Source organism: Oncorhynchus keta, chromosome 24, assembly GCF_023373465.1.
Source record: "Oncorhynchus keta strain PuntledgeMale-10-30-2019 chromosome 24, Oket_V2, whole genome shotgun sequence".
NCBI lineage: Eukaryota > Metazoa > Chordata > Actinopteri > Salmoniformes > Salmonidae > Oncorhynchus > Oncorhynchus keta.
The window spans coordinates 23,852,318-23,879,360 of record NC_068444.1 but is presented as its reverse complement, the minus strand read 5'-3'; the positions used below and the strand labels follow the sequence as shown (position 1 = coordinate 23,879,360).

The 27,043-nt window shown below is 42.7% G+C and overlaps 1 protein-coding gene across 1 annotated transcript; it reads left to right on the top strand.

Annotated features, from left to right (window-relative positions):
• The first annotated feature begins 2,871 nt into the window (after positions 1–2,871).
• On the top strand, positions 2,872–26,756 carry LOC118402825 (adenylosuccinate synthetase isozyme 2). Its single transcript, XM_035801129.2, has 13 exons — positions 2,872–3,155; positions 16,905–17,007; positions 17,826–17,894; positions 18,012–18,062; positions 19,741–19,807; positions 21,191–21,298; positions 21,408–21,489; positions 21,613–21,739; positions 22,472–22,626; positions 23,085–23,209; positions 24,181–24,278; positions 24,488–24,637; positions 24,788–26,756. The coding sequence occupies exons 1-13, from the start codon at positions 2,958–2,960 to the stop codon at positions 24,838–24,840; spliced, it is 1,386 nt and encodes a 461-aa protein (XP_035657022.1). The 5' UTR covers positions 2,872–2,957; the 3' UTR covers positions 24,841–26,756.
• Positions 26,757–27,043: the final 287 nt, after the last annotated feature.

Below are 27,043 nucleotides of genomic sequence, written 5' to 3'. Positions count from 1 at the left end.
ACCATAAATCCAGAGAATGCTAGACTTTGATGACAAAAGTTGCCCACAAAAAGGACCGCCGTGCTACCTTCCCTTATGCCATAGTTCATACATCTCAATTGTTAGTAGAAACCACGTTTGTTCAAGCAAGTCAGCTATATCACCTGCATTTTTTTTAAAGGCAGTAAATGATGCTGAATTAACTGTTTTGCTGCCAGACAAGGCTCCACTGATAGCCAGGTGTAAGGGTTCACTCCATGGTGCTGAAAAGGAAGCTCTGCTGTTGGGACAGCTTTATGTAGGCCCTAACAGTATGTGGGCATCTTTTGTCACCGTTATAGTGCAATTCATGTATTGTTTAGTGTTGTGTTGTGTAGTGGCTTTGCTGGCATGCATCTAAAAAAGTTTTAAAAATTGCCCCACCAAGATTTACATGCTAAAATAGCCACTGCAAACAATACACTATAAAACAGTTCCTCACATGCAACTCTTCACCCAGTCTCTTCCATATCCTTCTGTGCTATACAGCAAATAAAATGTTCACATAGGGATGGTAATCTTGAATTAAGTCTTCTCCAGACAGAATGCAGGGGGATGTTTTATTTAAAAACTATCCAACCATCAGTCATGAATAAAAAATAGTTATTGAAGTGTTTTCTGTAACTGATATATTGCTTCTTATTTGTGTTTGATACCCAATCTAGAGGTGTCTCTAGAGCTCTACTTTTACAATCCTGTGTCATTTATTTTGATGAAATGTTTGCATGGTACTGTGTGTATATTCTGATCAGTGGAGGCTACTGAGGGGAGGACGGCTGAATTGGAGTCAATGGAATGGTATCAATCACGTTGGTTGATAACATTACATTGACTCCGTTCCAGCCATTACTATGAGCCGTCCTCCCCTCAGCAGCCTCTACTGATTTTGATGCATTTTCTTGCCCGATCATGTGACATATGCAAGCTTCATTAAAATAGAAACCAGGTGTGTGTGCCAACAATTTGCACTGATGATGGCCTGAGGCTGAGACGTTTGTTTTGTTTTCACCATTTATTTATACACATTTATATGCATTCAAACCTCAGTTTTAGACAGTGTGTGGGTCTCTATTACTTCCAGTGTTATATTCGTACCATATATTGTCCAGGCACTCCATTTTAAGCTGTTGTAGGGCAGTCCAGCCTCTGAATTGACTCTTCTTTTTAACTGTAAGATTTTCCTCTGTGTTGTCTTAGGAATTCAGCATTCTCTGTGTTGATCTCTCCAACCCCCATTGTCTCACCTCTGAGAAGCAGAACATCCTGTTGGTCTGATATCTGATTGGAGATGAACTTTACAGTAATACTATTGGTCAACCATTTTTTAAATCCAAACAACTCAGATGCTTACAAAAGGTTCTTAGATTCTTAGTTATTTATTTTTTGTTCTTTAACTTCTGTGGTGGGATACTTTCTTTCTCTCTCAATCTCTCTCTCTCCTCTTTGGTATTATTGTGTGTACAGTAGCTACGTTTGCAAGCCAGCCAGCCCGACCATAGAGAGAGCATTGCATTGTGGACTTTGTAGTCGACTTAAACTGCAACAGACTTCCACAACGATTTTCACATAAAATACAATTGTATATGTCACATGCGCCGAATACAACAGGTGTAGGTAGACCTTACCGTAAAATGTGTACTTACAAACCCTTAACCAGCAATGCAGTTTTTGATTAGCTGTTCCACAATCCTAGGGCTTGGGGGTAGACACTGTTAAGAAGCCTTATGGACCTTGGCTTGGAGCTCCTGTACTGCTTGCTGTGTGGCAGCAGAGAGAACAGTCTATGACTAGAGTGGCTGGAGTCTTTGGCAATTTTTAGGGCCTTCCTCTGACACCACCTGGTATATAGGTCCTGGATGGCAGGAAGCTTGGCCCCAGTGATGTACTGGGCCAAATGCACTACCCTCTGTAGCGCCTTGCGGTCGGAGGCCGAGCAGTCGCCATATCAGGCGGTGATGTAACCAGTCAGGATGTTTTCGATGGTGCAGCTGTAGAACTTTTTGAGGATCTGAGGACCCATGCCAAATCTTTATCAGTCTCCTAAGGGGGAATAGGCATGCGACCTGCCACGCTGCCAGGTCTCTGACCCCCACCCTATAGTCTGTCTCATCATTGTCGGTGATCAGGGCTATCACCCTTGTGTCGTCTGCAAACTTAATGATGGTGTTGGAGTCATGCTTGGCCACGCAGTCATGATTGAACAGAGAGCACAGGATGGGACTAAGCACGCACCCTTGAGGGGCCCCTGTGATGAGGGTCAGCGTGGCAGATGTGTTGTTGCCTACCCTTACCACCTGGGGGAGGCCCGTCAGGAAGTCCAGGATCCAGTTTCAGAGGGAGGTGTTTAGTCCCAGGGTCCTTAGCTTAGTGATGAGCTTTGAGGACACTATGGTGTTGAATGCTGAGCTGTAGTCAATGAACAGCCTTCTCACGTAGGTGTTCCTTTTGTCAAGGTGGGAAAGGAAATTTTGGAGTGCAACAGAGATTTGTTGGGGCGGTATGCAAATTGGAATGGGTCTGGGGTTTCTGGGATGATGGTGTTGATGTGTGCCATGACCAGCCTTTCAAAGCACTTCATGGCTACAGACGTGAGTGCTACAGGTTGGTAGTCATTTAGGCAGGTTACCTTGGTGTTCTTGGGCACAGGGACTATCAGCCTACTTTATTATTATGCCAATCAGAAACATTTAATCATAAACAATATTGTTCTCACATATTAGTGTTAACACTGTTATTTATAGGAATGAGTGTTTTTTTGTGGATTTTTCCTTTAACAACACTTATTTTATTATTATGAGGAGACTTTTATTTTGAAACATTTTGAAATTCGGTGACACGGGGTAAAAAGATTTTGCTGACGTCTTTCACAGCGCGCGCAGAGCTAGCTAGTTTGCCACCACGACTACCAAAACCAGATTACCGTGGAGAGAGAGACGCAGATGGTCATGTCGGAGAGTAGGAGCAAAGATGCGGTACCGAACGGTGCAGCCCATAGCACTAGTACAGAGCCACACGTGGCCAGACCAAATATTGGCAACAGAGTGACTGTAGTGCTTGGGGCTCAATGGGGCGACGAGGGCAAAGGGAAGGTTGTGGACCTGCTCGCTCAGGACGCTGATATCGTTTGCAGATGCCAGGTAAATTATAATGTATGCTTGCTAGCTAGCTAGATAGCAAGCGAGCTGGAGGACATTCGAAACGTGGTTTCGGTTACAAATAACGTGTAGCTAACTACCTAGCCTCTGATCATGACTCTCAGTTCCATACACAAAGTCAAATGTCTAAGGGGTCTTCTGCAGGGGGGGAGTATTTTTAAGTCAGAGCCGTGATGCTCGACGCACATGCATCGCCCAAGGTACACATTTTGGAACCAAATTAGGACTTTATCTTTCATATCGGCGACAAATCATTTTCAAAAAACAAAAGGTTAAATTGATACACCTTTTTATAGGGTTCCTACACGGCCATATGTCCAGGTCACAGCACTTGTTTACGGTGGACTAATGTTACAGTACCTTTAGTAATTAACTTAGTATCTGCGTCCCCGAACCCCTGTAACTGTTACTGCTGTATAAACGGTACAGACGCCACAAATGTTTTGTCACTAAAAAATATTGTCGTCTGCAACTTTTAAACGATTAAAACGGTGTGAAGTGTTTTATTTGACACCTGTGTAAATATTTTGACCTGATGTTAGAGGGATTTGTTTCTATAACCGTACCGCAATTGCGAATCGATTCACGTTTAACGTTATATGTAGTATTTCCAGAGCCAATTTGCCCTTTAAACAGAACATGTGAGGTTCTTGGAGTAAGGAGTAACTCATTTTGTCCAATATTGGTCTACTTCTATATCTATCTCAAAGCTAACAAGTTTGCCACCGTTGTGTAATGGCTGTACTAAAAGGAGAACCAACCCCCCGACGTAGCCAGAATATTAAGTTAACTAACGTTAACTAGTTAAAGCTGGATTTGTTGTAATTAGTAAACTAACTTTGGTGAAAATGTTGTAGTTATCTATGTATGGAAGATGCGGGTCCTGGTCAGACTTGTACTTGCGCAATTGTTGGTTTGCAGTTGGTTACTAGCTATCTAACTAAGCCAGAAACCTAGCTAACGTTAGCTACTTGAGCAACCAAATAAATTGTCGATGATGAACGTCGAGCACTGCATTGCTAATGTCACCTTGAATTATATCGCATCTATAGCTAGCCAGAGCTAGCTACATTCATATTGCACCACTTAACACCAGATAAGATGGCCTAGTTTTGCATTTTCATTTGAGTTAAGTCTTGCGTTGCAAGGTGATTCAGACTTCTAATACTGTTGCACATACAGTTCCTTCGGAAAGTATTCCGACACCTTGACTTTTCCAACGTTTTGTTAAATTAGACTTATTATAAAATTGACTAGATTATTTGTTTTCCCCTAATCAATTTAGACACTGCCCCATAATGACAAAGGAAAAACAAACGTTTTTTTGCATATTTTGCATATGTATTCTGACCCTTTGCTATGAGACACTAAATTGAGCTCAGGTGCATTCTGTTTCAATTGATATTTCTTAAGATGTTTCAACAACTTGATTGGAGGCCACCTATGGTAAATACAATTTATTGGACATTATTTGGAAAAGCGCACACCTGTCTATATAAGGTCCCGCAGTTGACAGTGCATGTCAGACCAAAAACCAAGCCACGGGGTCGAAGGAATTGTCCTTAGAGCTCTTGAGACATAATTGTCGAGGCACAGATCTGGGGAATGGTACCAAAACATTTCTGCAGCATTGAAGGTCCCCAAGAACACAGTGCCCTCCATCATTCTAAAATGGAAGAAGTTGGCACCACAAAGACTCTTCCGAGGAAGCCCAGCCAAACTGAGCAATCGGGAGAGAAGGGCCTTGATCAGTTGACCAAGAACCTGATGGTCACTCTGACAAAGCTCTAGAGTTCCTTTGTGGAGATGGGAGAACCTTCCAGAAGTACAACCATATCTACAGCACTCCACCAAGCAGGCCTTTATGGTAGTGGCCAGAAGGAAGCCACTCCTCAGTAAAAGTCACATGACAGCCTGCTTGGAGGTTGAATAAAGGGTCTGAATACTTATGCAAATGAGATATTCTAAAAATCTGAAGCATAAACATTTTCCAGCCTCTACTGTGAGCTCCACAATGTGCGGTGATCAGGCACGATGACACAAAAGACTAGGTCCTCAGGATAATTTTTATATTGGACTGAAGCTCGGTTCTGGTGACCTTTTTAAAGAGCATTAAACTCCAAAATGAATGAAAAATAAAGTTATGCTGACACCATCTAAAATGTCATTTCCACTTCCAGAAATGAGCCCAGAAATTATTGTAACACATAATTATAAGTTCACCATGCAAACATGAAGGATTTTACTAAATTACAGTTAATATAAGGAAATCAGTCAATTGAAATAAAATCATTAGCACCTAATCTGTGTGAAGTTGCTAGATTTTGGCAGGAACTGGAACATGCTGTTGTACACGTTAATCCAGAGCATCCCAAACATGCTCAATGGATGACATGTCTGGTGAGTATGCAGGCCATAGAACTGTGACATTTTCATCTTCCAGGAATTGTGTACAATTGTGTCATGCTGTAACACGAGGTGCTGGCAGTGGATAAATTGCACAAGATTGGGCCTCGGGAGCGCGTCATGGTATCTCTGTGCATTCAAATTGCCATTGATTTTTAATGCAATCATTTGATTCCGTTAACCTAAGAGACATTAATTTTGCTCGCAAACAGCTCTTCGTTCAGTAAGGCTTAGAAATGGAAAACCAGGAGCAACGTCAATGTAATTTAAAGCCTACTATTGTCAGATAGTGAAATTAGTTAAACAACTATTACCTGACTGAATTATTAGATGGCCTGCAACAAAAGAAAAACGCACAAAAAAATGTGTGCAGACCAGTCTCTGTCCTCACTATATTGTTCCTGCGCTGAGGAATACCATCTTCAGAGAGTGTTTATAATTTTTCTTCAGATAATTGATGTCCGGAGCTCAAAAAGCAATACATTGGAGTGTCAGCAGCATTCATGCATGTGAGTTAAGTGCAAACAGCTTAACCTGTCTGGTACAAGTGACGCAAGCGTCCCACCTCGCCAACAGCCAATGAAATTGCAGGGCGCCAAATTCAAACATACAAGTACTATACACCATTTTAAAGAAACTTCTTCTTAATCCAGCCACAGTGACTGATTTCAAAAAGGCTTTACTGTGAAAGCACACCTTCCGATTATGTTAGGTCAGCGCCTAGCAACAGAAAACCATACAGCCATTTTCCAAAGAAGGAGAGATGTCACAAAAGACAGAAATGGCATTAAAATTAATCACTAACCTTTGATCTTCACCGGATGGCACTCCCAGGACTCCATGTTAGACAATAAATGTGTGTTTTCTTCGATAAATTTCATCTTTATGTCCAAAAATGCACCAATTTCAAATGAGGTTATGTTCAGAAATGCATTGTCTCAAACAAACATCTGGTGAAAGTGCAGAGAGCCACATCAAATTACAGAAATACTCATCATAAACATTGATCTAAGATACAAGTGTTCAACATACGATTAAAGATACACTTCTCCTTAATGCAAACGCTGTGTCAGATTTCAAAAAAAGTTTTACGGTGAAAGCACGCCATGCAATTATGTTAGGTCAGCGCCTCGCCACAGAGAACCATACAGCCATTTTCCAAAGAAGGAGAGGTGTCACGAAAGACCGAAATGGTGTTAAAATTAATCACTTACCTTTGATCTTCATCTGATGGCACTCCCAGGTCTCCATGTTAGACAATAAATGTTTGTTTTGTTCCATAAAGTTCATATGTCCAAATACCTCCTTTTTGTTTGCGTTTTTTAGCCTTGTGCATTTTGGATTACTGGACTAAGTCCAGTCAAAGTAAAAAAATAAATAAAAAAAACATCCATTACAGTTTGAAGAAACATGTCAAACGATGTATATAATCACTCTTTAGGGTGTTTTTATTATAAATCTACAATAATATTCCAACCGGACAATTCCTTTGTGTTTAGAAATTAAAAGGTACTGCGCTCGCACTCATGATTAAACTCAACTGGTCATTGTTTTCAGGCTGCTTGTATTGGTGCTAGCTAGGTACCAAGTTAAAGCTAGCTACCCCAGAAGTTGCGGTCGAACAAATGATGCTTTATTACCAACGCGGTATTGTAAACACATTGTTCGTGGCTGGTGTTTGCAGATTTTTTTGTACAGCTTTGACAGTGCTACTGTATTCTTTTTGACACGCAAAGACCCAAACGGTGTTCCATAGTATGTATGTCGTGAAGCTAATAGCGATGACGCTATTGAAGTGTAACTCCGGTAAGGCAACATCTTAAAAATAGCGCTTTTGGTAGAGTTTACGGGTGCTCGACCAGTCTGCAAAAGCCAACATCACCCACGACAGAGAACAGTTGATTGTCAAGTGCAATGAATTCCATTATCTTGGTTTAATGGATTTCACCTTTGAGTTGTCTCGCTGAAATGTATGTATGCACGATAGCTTTGACATTGGTTTTTAACATCTGCGTTCAACTAGACATCGGGCCGATGATATAGTCCGATTCAGATATGTTCACATATTTATCGTGCATCCCTTGCTGAAACACATCATTGGGTCTGCTGTTTGATTCCTGTAGTTACCATGTTGTAGATACTGTGTGAGAGAAGTTTTGCATTGCGCTCATCTCAATATCTGCAATGCTTCTCGCTGAGTATCATTTAATGGAATGCTATGTTACACAATGGCATGTGTGTAAGAGGGAGAATATTAGTGTTCCTCTTTTTATAAAAAAAAAAGAAGCTGTGACAGAAATCTGAGGTTTTTCTTACTTGCAACATGAGGTTGAAAGGACAACAAATAGCACATTTACAAGTCTTACTAATTAAGTATCAGTGCTGATACTCTATTCTGCTGCTCTCAAGTGGCTGCCCAAGTGACCATGACAGTGAATTGTTGTCTTTGGGGATCACACCAGAGTAATTGTGATATTTATGATCACCACCAAGTTGTATGATGGCCAGAGGAGGTGAAACAGAGTTCCTGATTTAAACAGCTCAAAATGGAGTATAAAAAACCCCAAATGGAGTATAAAATCAGATGCATTTTGTGTAAAAATAAATCCAAGACTTGGGAATGCATTCCAACTCTATTAAATGTAAGATGTTGCTAGGCTATCATGGGGATTTAATTTCTTCTTATTATAATTTTTTTTATCTGTCATGTACTTTACACTCATAAAAAGGTTGGATGGAAACCTAGTTATAGAGAGCAATTTGGGTTTGTTCCCTGATCCACAGATATCTCCAAGGTGTGAGAACGAGCCTGTCCTTAGAGCAGGGTTCTTACATGCTGACCAAACTGGACACGCGCGTGTTGATTTTGTTCACCAAACCAGAAGTGATCAGGACACGCAGCTTGAAATATCAAAACGTCCTCTGAACCAATTATATTAGTTTGGGGATATGTCGAAAAGCAATAAAAGTTTATGGCAATTTAGCGAGCTATAAACATTGGGCTGTTACCTGAAATGCACAAGGTCCTCTAATCTGACTTTTAATCCACAGATAAAACGGTAAACCAAATTCATTTCTCATCTCTACTCCTTCCTCAGGCTTCTTTTTTACTAATTTGGGCTTTATATGGCGGCTGGCAACCAACTTTACGGTGCAGTACTACGACTGGGTCTGTTCATCTTTCAATCACCCACGTGGGTATATGCGCCTCAACACCAATGAGATGGCACGTGGGTATATGCTCTTAAAACCAAAGAGGAGATGGGAGAGGCCAGACTTGCAGCGCGTTGAGCTTCACAAATAGAACCTATTTCAATTTTAGCTCCTGGCCATGCAGATGCTCGCGAGCAGTGTGGGTGCAATGATTGAATAACATGTATGTGTCAATTTATTTTGCAACCCTCGCGCACACAACCGGTGTGGTCAGCATGTTAGTCCTGCCACCTGCTGTCTTAGTGTCCTCTTTCAGGCCATCCATTGCCTGTGGAGGTAAAACAAGTTCTCAGGGTTATCCAAGGAATGTTTGTGTGGCTGTATTATTCTTGAAAGAACCTTTACTCTCATTCTACTACCTCGACCTCAGTTATTGTACCATTTTTCCATTTATTGAGCCTGTTGGTCTGTCAGGAAACACCCCACTGGCTAGTAATAGGTAACAGATCTCTTTACATAGCGCCACTGTTTGGCACATCGTTGCTATGGAGATGTTTTCTAGTTCTGGGTGTATGCTCTTTTTGAGTTCTCTAATCTAGTAATTGCAGGTTGTTCAGAACATCTCTAGTGATCTCAATTATTTAAATGTTTATATGTTGGAGGATCATGTCCAAGCTATTGGCATAACCCAAAAAACACTGACAAATCAGAGAAACAAGAGGGTATTAGAAAGATTCATTATGCCGTGTGTGTGTGTGTGTGTGTGTGTGTGTGTGTGTGTGTGTGTGTGTGTGTATATATAGTGCATTCAGAAAGTGTTCAGACCCCTTGACTTTTTCTGTTTTGTTAGGTTACAGTCTTATTGTAAAATGGGGGGGGGAAACATTTTAATCCAATCCACACACACTACCCCATAGTGACAATGCAAAAACAGGATTTTATAAGGTTTGTAAATGTAATAAAAAATAAGTACAAACGGAAATATAATTTACTTAAGTGTTCAGACCCTTTGCTATGAGATTTGAAATTGAGCTCTGGTGCATCCTGTTTCCATTGATCATCCTTAAGATGTTTCTACAACTTGATTGGATCAGCTGTGGTAAATTACGTTTATTGAACATGATTTGGAAAGGCTCACACCTGTCTATATAAGGTCCCACAGTTGACAGTGCATGTCAGAGCAAAAACCAAGCCATGTGGTTGAAGGAATTGTCCGTAGAGCTCCAAGACAGAATTGTTGAGTCCTATATCTGGGGAAGGGTACTAAAACATTTCTGCAGTATTGAAGGTCCCCAAGAACACAGTTGCCTCCATTGTTCTTAAATTGATGACGTTTTGCTACCACCAAGACTCTTCCTAGAACTGGCCACCTGGCCAAACTGAGCATTCGGGGGAGAAAGGCCTTGGTCGGGGAAGTGACCAAGAACCCGATGGTCACTCTGACAGCGCTTTATAATTCCTCTGTGGGGATGGGAGAACCTTCCAGAAGGACAATCATTTCTGCAGCACTCCACCAATTAGGCCTTTATGGTAGAGTGGCCAGGATGAAATCACTACTCAGTAAAAGGCACATGACAGCCCACTTGGAGTTTTCCAAAAGGCACCTAAAGAATAGAAGATTCTCTGGTCTGATGAATCTGAGATGGAACTCTTTAGCTTCAATGCCAAATGTCACATCTGGAGGGAACCTGACACCATGCCGTGGGCATGTTTTTCAGCGGCAGGGACTGGGAGACTAGTCAGGATCAAGGGTAAGATGAATGGAGCAAAGTAGAGCGAGCCTTGAAGAAAACATGTTCCAGAGCACTCAGGACCTCAGACTGCGGCGTAGGGTTTACCTTCCAACAGGACAATGACCCTAAGCACACAGCCAATACAATGCAGGTGTGGCTTTGGGACAAGTCTCAATATCCTTGAGTGACCCAGCCAGAGCCCAGACTTGAACCTGATCGAACATCTCTGGAGAGACCTGAAAATAGCTGTGCAACGACGCTCCCCATCCAACCTGACAGAGCTTGAGGCTCTGCAGAGAAGAATGGGAGAAACTCCCCAAATACCTGTGTGCCTAGCTTGTAGTGTCATACCCAAGAAGACTTGAGGCTTTAATCACTGCCAAAGGTGCTTCAACAATGTACTGACCCTAGTCTGAATACTTATGTAAATGTGATATTTCATTTTTTATATGTATAAATATGCAAAGATTTCTTAGCCTGTTATTATGTGGAATTGTGTGTAGATTGAGCGGCGGAAATGTAGAATAAGGCTGTAACGTAACAATGTGGAAAAAGTCTAGGGGGTTTGAATACTTTCAGAATGTGCTGTAAGTCAATCTGGCTGCATTACTCTCCAGGCTCAGAACTGTAGGTGGTCAAATTAATAAAGTTTTCTAAGGGAATTATTATTCATAGGGAATTATGCTGTCACAGGCATGCTATTCAGGAAAACACTAAATTGATGGTATTCTGTTACTATTTCAACTGAGGTGCTTAGTGGCAAGCCATGGACTAATCCTACCACCTGCAAATCCTGCCACACAGAGGCTGCTCTTCCCTGTGCCCCCCTCACCCCTTCAGACCCAATGGGATTAATCGCAGCAGCCAATTTTAGGTGGGGAACATTGGACGTCGTCCAAGGGAGACTAGCAGTCCTGTGACAGTCACGGGAGGCCAACGGATACATATCACATTAGAGAATGTTCCAGGTTATTGTTGGGAAATTTGACTTGGTTCATCTCAGCAAGTGTCTCTTTGAGTGAACTATTGCCGCATATAAAAAACGTCTTTATGGCAATGGCTGCCAAGTGGGTCAAGCAAGCCTTAAGTGACAAATGGGAAGTATGCAGCAGTGGGAGATGAGGCTATATCTCAAACTGATAAAAGGGTAGAAGCCATGGTATAGGCAGAATTTAAAAATCTATCCACATTCTCAGATTTGCAGGTCAGGTTTTTTGGTCCACTTATGTTCACGTGTTGAAACTTCACACGAACCAGGTGGGTCCCATTCATTGAAGGCAGCCGAGCGACAGTAACGATACATGTCTGGCGCAGCCCCCTGTTACAGGTCAGGCAGCTGGGTGCACATCATAAATGCAACAAAAAAGGAGAGACATCTACGCACACCCCTTCACTTGTCCAAGCACTGCCATGGCCAGGAATAGCCCAGGGTACGCTTTCCCGATAGCGATGGAACTTAAGCTTACAAGTATTTTAACGATGCGTTCTTCCTATAATGGCAAAAAATGTTACATGCGTTTTCCAAAACACCACCTCGAAAGAGCGTTCACTAAGTGCGTCGTTGGAGCATGTGTGTACTGATATTATCAAAAGTCAGTTCTGCTCTCAGATCCATTCAAATCTTACCATAACATTATAATTATTCCACAGTACTGATGACAGATCAGCTCCTAGAAAGATGACCACTTTATATGGCTGCAAATATTGAGGTGGCTTATTCTATAGCTAATTTCTGGAAGGCTAACCCAGAAGTAAAATATTGCGTAGTTCGGTCAGCTGCTTGATTAACTTCTGAGTTCATAAGTGTTACAAATTTAGAGTTCCGACAAAAACTAAGTATCCACCCGCACAAATGGAAACAGGAAACTCATCCAAATAACTTAACATGTTGGTGCTCATGGGTCCTTTTACATGGAAATTAACATGATTCTATGTTTAACGAAGATCTTATGTGAATAAAGGTACGCATGCAGGCCAATTTTTTTATTTTTAACAGCGCTCTTAGCTGTTTCTAGTGGTCTGCTTGAGTGGTCTGAGGCAGTTGGTAAATAACGAGCGTTTTCAAGTGCAACTTTATTACTGATGGTTTTGGGAAACAGCTCGGAGATTTAACTATGCTCCTGCGAAGGTTCTAATGATGACCTTAGCCTTAAAATACTACAACTGGGCCCAGGCCTGCTGGGTGAAGGCATGGGGCAAAACCAGACGGATGTATCATATGCAACCCCTCCCAGATCAGCACAAGGAGACTCCTCCAGTTGTAGAGTTCATGCCGAAGGCACTGGATGTTCTTTCTCTGGGTACAAGCAATTTTATCTCATGTCATCTTAGATTTAAAAATGGTTCAATGTTATTTTGTAAGCACTCCTGGTTAGACTCGGATGGACTTTGTTTGGTAAACTAATATGAAGACAAGACGCTAGAATCACCCAACCCTTTAGTGGCTGATTTGTATCTCCTCGGACTGCCTGCTAAAATGGCTGTAGATCCTGTGTCAAGTGTCCCTCAGCTATGACTGAGCAATCTGTACCATGGTGTAATGTTTGGTGTCAGTGTTCCTGGGTCAGAGACATTGCTCCAAGATGGCATAGCAGTTCAGACGTCTTTTGTCCTCATCTTGTCGTGTGTGTGTGTGTGTGTGTGTGTGTGTGTGTGTGTGTGTGTGCGCACATACATACATACATACATACATACATACATACATACATACAACTTTCTTCGCATACCTTTTTTATATATATATTTTTTTTCTCCATAAACTCATCTTCAAAACACTCTCCTGCAATCCGCCTCACCAATTTATATATTTTTTTAAATAAAGTATTATTTACCTCAAATCTGTAATCCTCCATAGAATCCTCCATAGAAGCTAATCAGAAGCTAGTTAGCTTCTTTACTGGCTAATCGTTAGTATTCAGCTAACTGCGGTTTGTGGTCATCAGCTGTCCTTTAGCTCGAAAATCTATCGCCAGTTTTGTACGGCGCTGCTCGGACCGGAACATACCGGACCTATTTTTCTCTCCATGTCCCCGGATTTCAACCGCTAACTCTGGACATTTTATACCTGGAACTCGCAGCTAGCTAGCTGCTATCCGTGTGACTATAGGCTTTCGTCGATTCCGGAGCAAACATCAATTGTTCCGGAGCTAGCCAGCTGAACCAGGCCTTCACCGTGCCTTCACACCTGGACTACCGACGTTATCTACCCAAGGGAGTTATCCGGCTGGCTCCTTCGTCGCAACGTTACCTGAACGCTGATCTGCGGTCCGCTGACCGTTAGCTGTCTGATCGGCTGCTATCTGAATAGACCTATCGGACAATTTATTTTATTTTTTCTTGGGCCTCTAACTGTATCTATTGTTTTTTTTATTTTTTTTTATCTACCACACGGAACCCCACTAATCCTACCGACGGAAACGCACGAGGTGGCTAATAAGACCTCCATCCTATGCTAGCTTGCTACCGATGGCCCGGCTAGCTGTCTAAATCGCCGTGACCCCAACCAACCTCACTACTCACTGGACCCTTTTGATTACTCGACTAAGCATGCCTCTCCTTAATGTCAATATGCCTTGTCCATTGCTGTTCTGGTTAGTGTTTATTGGCTTATTTCACTGTAGAGCCTCTAGTCCTGCTCACTATACCTTATACAACCTATTAGGTCCACCATCCACACATGCAATGACATCTCCTGGTTTCAATGATGTTTCTAGAGACAATATCTCTCATCACTCAATACCTAGGTTTACCTCCACTGTATTTACATCCTACCATACTCTGTGATATGCAGCTGTTCAGGGAAGCTAGAAACCATTATACACAGGCAGTTAGAAAAGCCAAGGCTAGATTTTTCAAGCAAGAAATTTGCTTCCTGCAACACTAACTCAAAAAACGTTCTGGGACACTGTAAAGTCCATGGAGAATAAGAACACCTCCTCCCAGCTGCCCACTGCACTGACGATGGGAAACACTGTCACCACTGATAAATCCACTATAATTGAGAATTTCAATAAGCATTTTTCTATGGCTGGCCATGCAGGGTAGTGGTTAGAGCGTTGGACTAGTAACCGGAAGGTTGCAAGTTCAAACCCCCGAGCTGACAAGGTACAAATCTGTCGTTCTGCCCCTGAACAGGCAGTTAACCCACTGTTCCTAGGCCGTCATTGAAAATAAGAATTTGTTCTTAACTGACATGCCTAGTTAAATAAAGGTAAACTTTAAAAAATAAAAATAAAAATCCCACCTGGCTACTCCTACCCCGGTCAACAGCACTGCACCCCCCACATCAACTCGCCCAAGCTTTCCTCATTTCTGCTTCTCCCAAATCCAGTCAGCTGATGTTCTGAAAGAGCTGCAAAATCTGGACCCCTACAAATCAGCCGGGCTAGACAATCTGGACCCTTTCTAAAATGATCTGCCGAAATTGTTGCCACCCCCATTACTAGCCTGTTCAACCTCTTTCGTGTCATCTGAGATTCCTAAAGATTGGAAAGCAGCTGCGGTCATCCCCCTCTTCAAAGGGGGGGATACTCTTGACCCAAACTGCTACAGACCTATATCTATCCTACCCTGCCTTTCTAAGGTCTTCGAAAGCCAAGTCAACAAACAGATTACCGACCATTTCGAATCTCACCATACCTTCTCTGCTATGCAATCTGGTTTCAGAGCTGGTCATGGGTGCACCTCAGCCACGCTCATGGTCCTAAACGATTTCTTAACCGCCATCGATAAGAAACATGACTGTGCAGCCGTATTCATTGATCTGGCCAAGGCTTTCGACTCTGTCAATCACCACATCCTCATCGGCAGACTCGACAGCCTTGGTTTCTCAAATGATTGCCTCGCCTGGTTCACCAACTACTTCTCTGATAGAGTTCAGTGTGTCAAATCAGATGGTCTGCTGTCCGGACCTCTGGCAGTCGCTATGGGGGTGCCACAGGGTTCAATTCTTGGGCCGACTCTCTTCTCTGTATACACCAATGATGTCACTCTGCTACTGGTGAGTCTCTGATCCACCTCTACGCAGACGACTCCATTCTGTATACTTCTGGCCCTTCTTTGGACACTGTGTTAACAACCCTCCAGACTAGCTTCAATGCCATCCAACTCTCCTTCCGTGGCCTCCAATTGCTCTTAAATACAAGTAAAACTAAATGCATGCTCTTCAACCGATCGCTCCCTGCCTGCCTGTCCAACATCACTACTCTGGACGGCTCTGACTTAGAATACGTGGACAACTACAAATACCTAGGTGTCTGGTTAGACTGTAAACTCTCCTTCCAGACCCACATCAAACATCTCCAATCCAAAGTTAAATCTAGAATTGGCTTCCTATTTCGCAACAAAGCATTCTTCACTCATGCTGCCAAACATACCCTTGTAAAACTGACCATCCTACCAATCCTCGACTTCGGAGATGTCATTTACAAAATAGCCTCCAATATCCTACTCAACAAATTGGATGCAGTCTTATCACAGTGCAATCCGTTTTGTCACCAAAGCCCCATATACTACTATTGCGACCTGTACGCTCTCGTTGGCTGGCCCTCGCTTCATACTTGTCGCCAAACCCACTGGCTCCATGTCATCTACAAGACCCTGCTAGGTAAAGTCCCCCCTTATCCCAGCTCGCTGGTCACCCTAGCATCACCCACCTGTAGCACGCGCTCCAGCAGGTATATCTCTCTGGTCACCCCCAAAATCAATTATTTCTTTGGCCGCCTCTCCTTACAGTTCTCTGCTGCCAATGACTGGAACGAACTACAAAAATCTATGAAACTGGAAACACTTATCTCCCTCACTAGCTTTAAGTACCAACTGTCAGAGCAGCTCACAGATTACTGCACCTGTACATAGCCCACCAATAATTTAGCCCAAACTACTACCTCTTTCCCTACTGTATTTATTTTGCTCCTTTGCACCCCATTATTTTTATTTCTACTTTGCACATTCTTCCACTGCAAATCTACCATTCCAGTGTTTTACTTGCTATATTGTATTTACATTGCCACCATGGCCTTTTTTTGCCTTTACCTCCCTTATCTCACCTCATTTGCTCACATCGTATATAGACTTGTTTATACTGTATTATTGACTGTATCTTTGTTTTACTCCATGTGTAACTCTGTGTTGTATGTGTCGAACTGCTTTGCTTTCTTGGCCAGGTCGCAATTGTAAATGAGAACTTGTTCTCAACTTGCCTACCTGGTTAAATAAAGGTGAAATAAAATACAGAAAAATACATCTCAAACCATGTGTGTTCAAAAGAACATCACACTCCAAAATATTGGGCCAAGTTTGTTTCTTCCATGTCCAATGTTAAATTGTGAAAAGTAAATCTATAGCCTTTCACATTGCTTCTGTTGGTGTGATTTTTGTTATACAATTTTGAATGTCATGTGTGTCTCTATGGTGACTGACTCTGTGTCCCTCTCTGCAGGGTGGCAACAATGCAGGACACACGGTGGTGGTGGACTCTGTGGAGTATGACTTCCATCTTCTACCCAGCGGCATTATCAACCCCAAAGTCACGGCTTTCATTGGTGGGTAGAAAACAGCCGCTGGACCGAGGAATGAACAGGAAAGATGATTTCACAATAAGGATGGAGCTGTGAAGTAACCCTCGTGGTCTACTACTAAGTCAGTTATAATCTCTAGTCTTTAAAGAACAAATAAATGTTTGTTTAGATCTCCTGTGCAGTTTCCATACGCACTTTTGTATGCAAGCAGCCAATATTAATGACTTTTCACATCTAAATCTAGCCAATCTGTATTATATTCTAATAGCTCCAGCTTTGCCTGATGCCACACAAGTGATTGACTTGACTGGGAGCCAACTCGCAGGCTAACGCAGTAGAGTGCTATAGATCACATTTTATCTGCAGTAACTTCATTTTGCTAATGGTCTGACGTCTAGCATATTTTGGCAACACAACAAATATGTCCTCTGGCTCTTAACCCACAACTCGTCAGCAGTTCAACATATAGAATGTTAAGTGGATCAATCCTTTTCCGTCTAGTTGAGCTCCACAGTCAGGCTTTCAGAGCCCAAACAAGTGTTCGGGACCCTTCAGAATCCTGGGCACTGTTTGCCATGAGAAAAAGTAATCTTGAATAAGGCTGATTGTGCAGAACAGGTTATGGCCCTCTCCACACTAGTTTAATTTCTGGCCTTGATGTTGATTGGTCGCTGCTCAGCGGAACAGCAGACCTGTTTCTCTGATGGAGTACTTGGCTCTTTATAGCCCACAACACTTGAGATCAAATTCAATTTGGGTTTTTCACTGCTCTTTCCTTATGGCTTACTGATGCATCAGCTTCTCCATATCTTCCATGTTGTCTGTGTCGGTCTATACCACAGGTAATGGGGTAGTGATCCACCTGCCTGGCCTCTTCGAGGAGGCTGAGAAGAATGTGTGCAAAGGCAAAAGTGAGTACGAAGGAGCTATCCTCTTAATAGTTTAAGTCCCTTTTTACTCCCATGCCTAGAAGATTGCCATGTTGCTTAATGGTGATATCAAATGTTTTTTCTACCGTGTGTGTTCAGGTCTGGAGGGCTGGGACAAGAGGCTGATCATTTCAGACAGAGCACACATTGGTAAGCCCTGCCTCATCAGGCCTCTTTATACTAAAAGGGCATTTAAATCCACAACTTCAGCCCAACTATAGACTCTTTACTATATAAACCCAGCAAAAAAAGAAACGTCAATTTTTCAGGACCCTGATAATTTGTAAAAATCTAAGTAACTTCACACATCTTCCTTGTAAAAGGTTTAACACTGTTTCCCATGCTTGATCAATGAACCATGAACAGTTAATGAACATGCACCTGTGGAATGGTTGTTAAAACACTAACAGCCTACAGAAGGTATGCAATTAAGGTCACAGTTATGAAAACTTAGGACACTGGAGAGGCCTTTCTACTGACTCTGAAAAACACAAAAAAAAAGATACCCAGGGTCCCTGCTCATCTGCATGAACTTGTCTTAGGCATGCTGCAAGGAGGCATGAGAACTGCAGATGTGGCCAAGGCAATAAATTGCAATGTCCGTACTGTGAGACGCCTAAGACGGCGCTACAGGGAGACTTGTTATGTTCATACAAATATTTACCCATGTTAAGTTTGCTGAAAATAAACGCAGATGACAGTGAGGGGACGTTTATTTTTTGGCTGAGTTTATAAGCCTGTAGGACTGGAGACAGATATGCAATGCTCATGTTTGTCTGTTAAAGGGAATAATGAGTCTGCTTAATTTCTATCATCAATGTTTTTCTTTTCATCATGAATGCATTAGTGTTTTGAGTATCAACAGTTGGTCTCTTAGCTAGTGAATGCCAGTGTCATTGTAAAGCTGGTGCCCAGAAGAGTTCCTCATAAACAAGTGAATAAAAGTGCTGCATGGCTTTCATGGGGAACATGTTTCTGTTATATGGGGGTTGGGGGATGAAAGTGGCCAATTAATTATCTTAGCTATTTTGGGGCCCTTTTGTATTTTGTGCATACATTAGGACTGATTTGACCTAAGATGCACTCCGAAGGCCTGTTTTTATATCGGTGAACTGGCTTTGTTTTCCAGGATAAGTCATGTTCGCTCTGAATGTTAAATAGCACTTTTTTTTGTAAAATCAGAATGACTTGTATTAGGCTACGTTATTCAGTCTTCTCCTTCCACTAGCCTGTACTTGGCCCATTTTGCTATCTGAATAGGTGTGGAGGGGGAAAATGATTACATTTTACTCACAGAAATTAGGCAAACTACCTTAGCTGTGAATTGATTGCTGCGCTGTTATTGGTCCTTAGTATGTACAGATTTCTTTACCCTTTGAGTGGCGAACTCTGCTCCACTAGACTTGTTGTGCCTTGAGTCATTTTGTCTCCCTGCTCATTGTCAAAGATGTGCCAAACGGTTAAGTCAACGCAGCGAGATGCCACATCTTATAAACAGAGATTGCGTAGTAGTGCCTTAGCAAGGCCGCTTTAGAGACTAGTGTGAGAAAGAGGGGCCATTTCTGACTGGATGAGAGACTCTACTGTTCACTTCCCTTCATGGATTAAAAAGGAAAGTATTGGTGTAAGTTTATTGTTGATTCTCCAACTCCTTCTCATCCAAGCTTATACCAATCCAATGCTTTTAAATGTGTCGGGAGGAGTCAACTGCACAAGGGCACACTTCTGGGAGAAAGGGGAGATAATTGTGGCACTAGGGTTTTAGTAAGGAGCAGAAAAGGGGGTGAGGTGACCGGATTGTGAGTTTTCCCTTCTCTACCTCCCACAGTTTTTGATTTCCACCAAGCGGTCGACGGTGTGCAAGAGCAGCAGAGACAAGAGCAAGCAGGCAAGAAGTAAGAACCCTACCTACCACCTGTCATTCTCCTGGATTAGAGAGTGTGGCTCAGTAATGGTTTGGCCTGCAGCAGTGCTGAAAAGCAGGATTTCCCTCTCCTATGGGCGAATGTGTAGTATATTAGCCCTTCTAAACGTCTAGTCTTAAATGAAACAACTTCAACTGACTCCAGCTTGAAGCAGAGCTGAAAAACAAGATTCCCCTGTCCTATGGCAGATTCCCAGTAAAAACATTTTTAGCTTAGTAAGTGTAGCATAAGTACTGAAACAACCTCAACTGACTGTGAAATCTCCAGAGATGTCAAATATTAAATATCACTTTTTTCTCTCTGCGCCATTGTTGTGGAGCTGTTTTCAGTATTTTAAAAGTTTTGCCTTGAGTGCTGCCTGAAGGAAATGTGATGATGATGTGCTTGTACTGTAGTCCGGGGTTAATGCAATGGTAAACCTCCATGATCTCCCATATAGTGATACATCATTGTATTACTCATGTTTGGAAATAGTTTCTTTCCTGTTCTATCTGACAATGTCATCTGGAGGAAGCAAACAAATCCTACACTGTAGCTGTTAGAGGTTACTGTTACCAGTTAGTAATGTAGCTATTGCAGTTTACTGTTACCAGTTAGTCATGTAATGGAGATGCCCAATCTAGTTCTGAGAAGAGGGTGGTAAGCACAGGCTTAGGCTCAGGACATCGCTCTGATATGCTGGGCATTTTTAAGCTTTTGTTGGGCATCAAAATAAGCCCACCGCCCTGATAGAATTCTTGTGTAAAACAATCTGCAGCGTTGGAACATGTTCAACAGCTAGTTATTGTGCCCGTTTCTCTCCCATGGGTAGTAAAAAAGGGCAAGTCACTCATTATAGGCTTATCACTAGTTGTGGAATTTCAACACCTTCAGGCATTACAACTTCACGCTTACCTCTGAGAGAGGCAGATAACCGAGTTAAAACAGGCTTGGATTACATCTGTAGTTTGAGCGTGACTTGTCTCATGGTGGACCTGTCCTGCGTTCTTTTACTATCTTTACTGAAGGAGTTAGTACTCATGATACTCTCTGTTCCAGAAGACCACTTATTTCCCACTGATAAGTCTTTTCCCACATGAAGTCATCCTCTACCTTACATCAGACCAGGGACCTGACGTCACCAGATATCCCCTAGCAGCACCATGTGACTGTGATGCTCTCCAACCCTTATTGCAGCAACATTGTTTCAGTCAGCAGCAGGTGACGTTCCAGCCCCATGAAAAGTCCCCTGGCCTAGCTACTTCCCTACAACTGTCACATGTCTGACCCTACACACACACATACTGGCTGAAGGACAGTCAGTGACTCAGTATTGTTAATGATTTACTTTGTTACTTCGTATTCCTCACGCAGCCTCGGAACAACGAAAAAGGGGATTGGCCCTGTGTACTCAGCCAAAGCAGCCCGTAGCGGCCTCCGGATATGTGATCTCATGTCTGACTTCACGCAGTTCTCTGAAAGGTGAGGGTGTGGCCTTGTCCGCATATGGCCAATAATGACTATCCTTTTATTCAGAGTACAACTAGCTCCAGTTAGGTGAAAATTTAACTGTGACGTCTATTTTTTGTAGATTTAAAGTCTTAGCCTCACAGTATCAGTCTATGTATCCGACCCTGGTGATTGACATCGATGGGGAGTTGTCGAAGTTGAGGGTGAGCTACAGGTCCTCCATATCAGTTGAATAAAGTTATCATCACTGGTTTAACATGGGGGTTATGTCCTACATGTCAGTGTGATTATTGGGTCAAGTGTTTGCGTGGTGTGCTCTTGTCCAGGATTACGTGGAGAAGGTAAAGCCTATGGTGAGAGATGGGGTCTTTTACATGTACGGGGCCTTACATGGACCTCCCAAAAATATCCTGGTGGAAGGAGCCAACGCCGCCCTCTTGGATATTGACTTCGGTGAGTATCCCCCATTGTCATTGTGTCAATGTCAATTAATCCCTGTCACTGTAAATGGCCAATTAACCCCTTTTGAATTAAACAAGCTAATTTCTACTGGTGAGTTAATTCCACTGAAAGAGTGTTATCAGAGCTGTCAGAGGATTGGAACAACATGTTCACTGAGCCTAACACCAGAGAGCACTCCTACACCATGCGTGACTCTGAGAAATGCTGGGTGCTTTGTCATTGTCACTTTCCCTCATTTGTTCAGTCATAAAGCACTCTAGAGATCACACACACAACTTAATGAGAGAGAGGGTTGCTATGTACTGAAGGTCACCATGTTCTTTTTCATTGATACAATGGTAGTAGGTCAAAGTGGGGGGTGTCGTATGACCGTGCTAATGCTATTTGCATAAAGGAGAATGGTTTTTGCACCTGTGCAGACATGTATGGGAGGGGTGAAATTCTCCCTCCCTTAGTGTGAAAGGCCCATTAGTGTGGACTGGAAAGTCCACCTCTGTTTAACCAGACATAGACCCGACACAGAGACCCGACACAGATTGTTTGCATGGCACGTTAAGACTGAATCATTTAGTTTCCTTTACTCGTATTACAAGCTGTGTTAATACAGTCATTGTGATATGATAATCCTCTGTTGTACGAATTTGTTGTCATCTGTTTCATCTGAGGAAGACCGAGGAGGAAATAAGATGTTTATCGTTTTGGTATGTTGTGTTTTTTTTCCAGGGACATACCCTTTCGTGACCTCGTCTAACTGCACAGTGGGCGGGGTGTGTACGGGGCTAGGCATGCCGCCCCAGAACGTGGGTGAGGTGTATGGCGTGGTCAAGGCCTACACCACCCGGGTTGGCATCGGAGCCTTTCCCTCAGAGCAGTTCAATGTAAGAATGTCAGCCTGTCTTTCTAACTTGAGGGAAGCCATGCCTTCTTGCCTTTGAAAGCTACGGGCTTGAGTCAAATTGGTTCACATGGTGCAAATTCTTTCCTGCTCTCTGTTTCCAGTGTGAGTAGAGGAATGTAGACTAGTGTTAATGTTGGGGGAATGGCATAGCTGCTGATTGAGTCATCAGTGTTCTGAATTCCAGTGAGTGTTCTGTGAACACCACAGGCTCAGGCATGTGGGTATTGAAACAACAAATGGTTTTGGGAAGGATAGTTGCTAAACCATTCCCTCTGATAGCGCTTGTGAAATAATCCCAGCAAAACCAAAATAACCAATTCCTCAACCTGAACAGGGCAGAGAATGGACACATTTCAAGCTTGACATGTCCATGTTTTACTTTGTCAGGGTCTTAAAGTGAATCTGAGCCTTAAGGGTCTGCCTGTTTTCTTCTCCAAGGACATTGGGGAGCTCCTGCAGACAAGGGGGAAAGAAGTGGGTGTAACCACGGGCCGTAAAAGGAGATGTGGTTGGCTGGACCTGGTGCTCATCAAATATGCCCACATGATCAACGGCTTCACTGCGTGAGTCCCCACACCCCCTTCAACTCTGTACTGTCAATCACCACACCTCCCGCTTTTTACTTACTGTCTCAATATAAGTATGTGGACACCTGCTTGTTGAATATCTTATTCTAAAATCATGGGCAATATGATTTTGGTCCCCCCCTTCACTGTTATAACAGCCTCCACTCTTCTGGGAAGGCTTTCCACTAGATGGAGGAACATTGCTGCAGGGACTTGCTTCCATTCAGCCACAAGGTCATTAGTGAGGTTGGGTGTCTAGGCCTGGCTTGCAGTCGGCGTTCCAATTCATCCCAAAGGTGTTCGATGGGGTTGAGGTCAGGGCCAGTCAAGTTTGTGATTCATCACTCCAGAGAACACGTTTCCACTGCTCTAGATTCCAATGGTGGTGAGCTTTACACCACTCCAGCTGACATATGGGGATCTTAGGCTTGTGATCGACTGCTTGGCCATGGAAACCCATTTCATAAAGCTCCTGACTAATAGTTATTGTGCTCGCGTTGCTTCCAGAGTCCGTTTTTAACTCTGTAGTGAGTGTTGCAACTGAGGTCAGACAATTTTTACGCGCTTCAGAGCTCAGTGGTCCGGTTGTGAGCTTGTGTGGCCTACCACTTCATGGCAACTCTGTCACTGACGTTTCCACTTCACAATAACAGCACTTCCAGATAACCTGGTGCAGGGCATCAATTTGACAAACTAACTTGTCGTAAAGGTGTCATCCTATGACGGTGCCACGTTGTAAGTCACTGAGCTCTTCAGTAATCCCATTCTACTGCCAATGTTTGTCCATGGAGATGTTATATACCCGTCAGTAATGGGTGTGGTTGAAATAGCCGAATCAACTCATTTTAAGCGGTGTCCACATACCATGTAGTGTACTTGAATAGACTTCAGCTTTGTACACATTCTCTATTTGGGTGTTGGTGAACATGCCTGTTAAACTCCCAATGTTCTGTTGTCCTCCCATTCAGCTTAGCTCTCACCAAACTAGACATCTTGGATGTGCTCCCAGAGATCAAAGTTGGTGTGTCGTACTCTGTGAACGGTGAAAATATACCTAATTTTCCAGGTAGGCTGCTCATCAAAACAGCAACCAATTGGCAGCAGCTAATGGGGATCCTCAATAAATACAATAACAATGATGCTTCTGTACTTGTTAATGAGAATAAAGTGAACTGAATAAGGGAGCTATGCTATATTTTTAATTGCAGTATTCCAAGTCTGTTGTCTTAAGTTTATGGCAGCCAATGGCCTGACGTTGTGCCCAACTCTCCCCAGCCAACCAGGAAGTCTTACAGAGTGTTGAGGTTCAGTATGACACCCTGCCAGGTTGGAACAGTGACACCTCCACCGCCAGAACATTTGATGAGCTGCCAGAGAACGCCCAGAAATACGTCCGCTACATTGAGGAGCACCTCGGTGTGCCCGGTAAGAACCCCCCTCTCCTAAACACCTGGAGATGTCAGGTTGATTCAGATGGGGTGAAAATACATTGTAGTGGTCACAGGTGTGGACCATATTTGGGACATTTTGTTGTTTTATTGGTAAAGCTATTCAATAAGTACTTTTCACCCACAGTGAAATGGATTGGCGTAGGCAAGTCTCGGGAGTCCATGATCCAGATCTTCTAAGGTCTTCTCTACACTGTAGCCACCACCAAACCAGACCCTCAGTCCACCCTCTCTTCCGATGGTTACCTGGTTCCAGTGGCCTGGGAAACTGGTTCTATGCTATGCCACTCCTCGGTCCCCAACTCACTTCCACACCACAGACACCAACCTGGGAGCTGCTCCTGGGGATGCTCTTATCATCCTATCCATGATCCCGCTCTCTCCTTATTCTCTCTCTGTCTCTCTGTCTCTGAAGACCTGTGTGGAATTCTTCAAAATGGCTGCCTCAGGCGTTAACAGGGAAGTACACTTCAGTTGCTTGCCAGCCTACGTCTGTTACTCCCCATGTTTGGTTTGTCAGAAAGCCCTCAGAGCTGCCTCTGGCCTTTCTTTATGGATCTGTTATCCTGATATCCTTGCATACGCACACCACACACACTCAAATCACACACAAAACCACACTCAAATCCAGGTGTGTGACACTGTCATTGACCCGTCTGCAAGCCAATGTCAGAAACGATATGACCATGTTCATGTGTACAGTACTGCAGTGGGACTTGGTTGATTCATACACCAATTGTCTGTGCCTGTTCTGTGATGAAAACAGTTTGTGTAAATGTGTTCTTATGCCTAGCATGGGCCAAGGAGCCCATGGCCATGAAACGACCCACACGAGCAACTTAAGATACAAAGTTTCTATATGGACAACTGTCAATGTCTCTGTATACAATTGTAATAATGGCAGGAAATGTAGAATATGTTGCTACTGTTATAATGACCTTGTTCCACGCAACATAGTTGCCATTACTAGAGATACAATCTTAAATGGGCATTTTAGAGGTGTCACAATCAAACAACCTCTTAGTAATTTCCCCAGCTGACTAGAAATTAGTTTTTATTTCAAAGCAGTAGAAAGCTGTGTTACTACTGGACATTAAAACAGGGGTCAGTTAACATTTTGATAGGTGATCTTCTATCAAACTCCACATTGAAATGACGTAAGAATGTATTTCAATGCTATTCTAAGTTTAAACTCCAACGCAAACACATGATGTTGATATGCTAAACTCTAGTCTCAGGACTTCTACTCAATCACAACATTTACATTACATTTACATTTAAGTCATTTAGCAGACGCTCTTATCCAGAGCGACTTACAAATTGGTGCATACAGTGTATATATTTTACTTATATTTTAATGATTTTAGGACTAGGTATGATGGATTATTTTCTGCAACTGCTGGATGTGTGGGTTTTCTGCAGATGTAGCGTATTAGACATCAGATCGCCTCCTGACTCTGTAACAACTATATAGAACTTTTGCTTTTATAAACTGGAGCTGTTTAAGTGAAATGGAATTGAATCATGGGTTTTCCCATCACTGATATACAATCTAAATATTTCAAATTAAGATTTTTAAAGACATGAAAGGACCTCTTCTGTTTATGTACTCGATCCATACATCAACACCGGAGTTGCTTGATTTTTCATGGTAAAGTTGTTACGAGGAAAGGAGTGTATTCAAGTTTGACTTTGTACCTTGAATGACAGTTGTCGAAGGGTGCCTATTCATGCAGAGATGGAGGACTACTCATACAATATCAGTTTGCCTTTGTGTCTGTAGGTCTCTACAGAGAAGGCTGTAGGCTCCTGTGAAATAATGGGTTTCTACGTTGGTGGCGAAGTGCTTTCTCTTTCAAATATGGAAGTGTCAAACTAGTGTCACAATACATAGTTACTATCTGTCAGGTACATTGTTAGGTCTGTCTTCAGTAGAGCAGTTATCTCTGCTAGGCCTATATGATGTCAGTCCTTGTTCTTCTCCTGTGTCTTTTTGATTCTAAGATTATATCAGCGATTATGGTATTCAGCTAAAGTATACTCAGTGTGAAGATGAAAACATGCACTGGAAATTAAACTAATGGGATGTCTTTAAATGCTGCTTATCCTTGTTTCTATAGATTATCCAATGACCTGCCCATAGGCCACACAATGTGGTAAACATTGTCTGCTTTACATATAGCAGCAACTAATCAGTTGAGATACTTACCCTGTCAGTAGTGTCAATGCCCACCTGAAACTCCCCATACAAGGTGAAGGCATTCTGTCTGCTAATCCTAAACTATATGCCTCCGGACACCCACCCCTATGACATGTTTTTTCAGGACTAACCGTGCCTTGGGCTCCCGTTCAAGACTTTCATGTTTTTATTTACCATAAATCT

What these genes read in the sequence shown, in the direction of transcription:
- LOC118402825 (XM_035801129.2), top strand. Translation starts at nt 2,958, where the DNA reads ATGGTCATGTCGGAGAGTAGGAGCAAAGATGCGGTACCGAACGGTGCA. An exon ending in CCTCTTGGATATTGACTTCG is followed by an intron (nt 21,740 to 22,471) that starts GTGAGTATCCCC and finishes TTTTTTTTCCAG; the next exon opens with GGACATACCCTTTCGTGACC. An exon ending in TTCCCTCAGAGCAGTTCAAT is followed by an intron (nt 22,627 to 23,084) that starts GTAAGAATGTCA and finishes TTCTTCTCCAAG; the next exon opens with GACATTGGGGAGCTCCTGCA.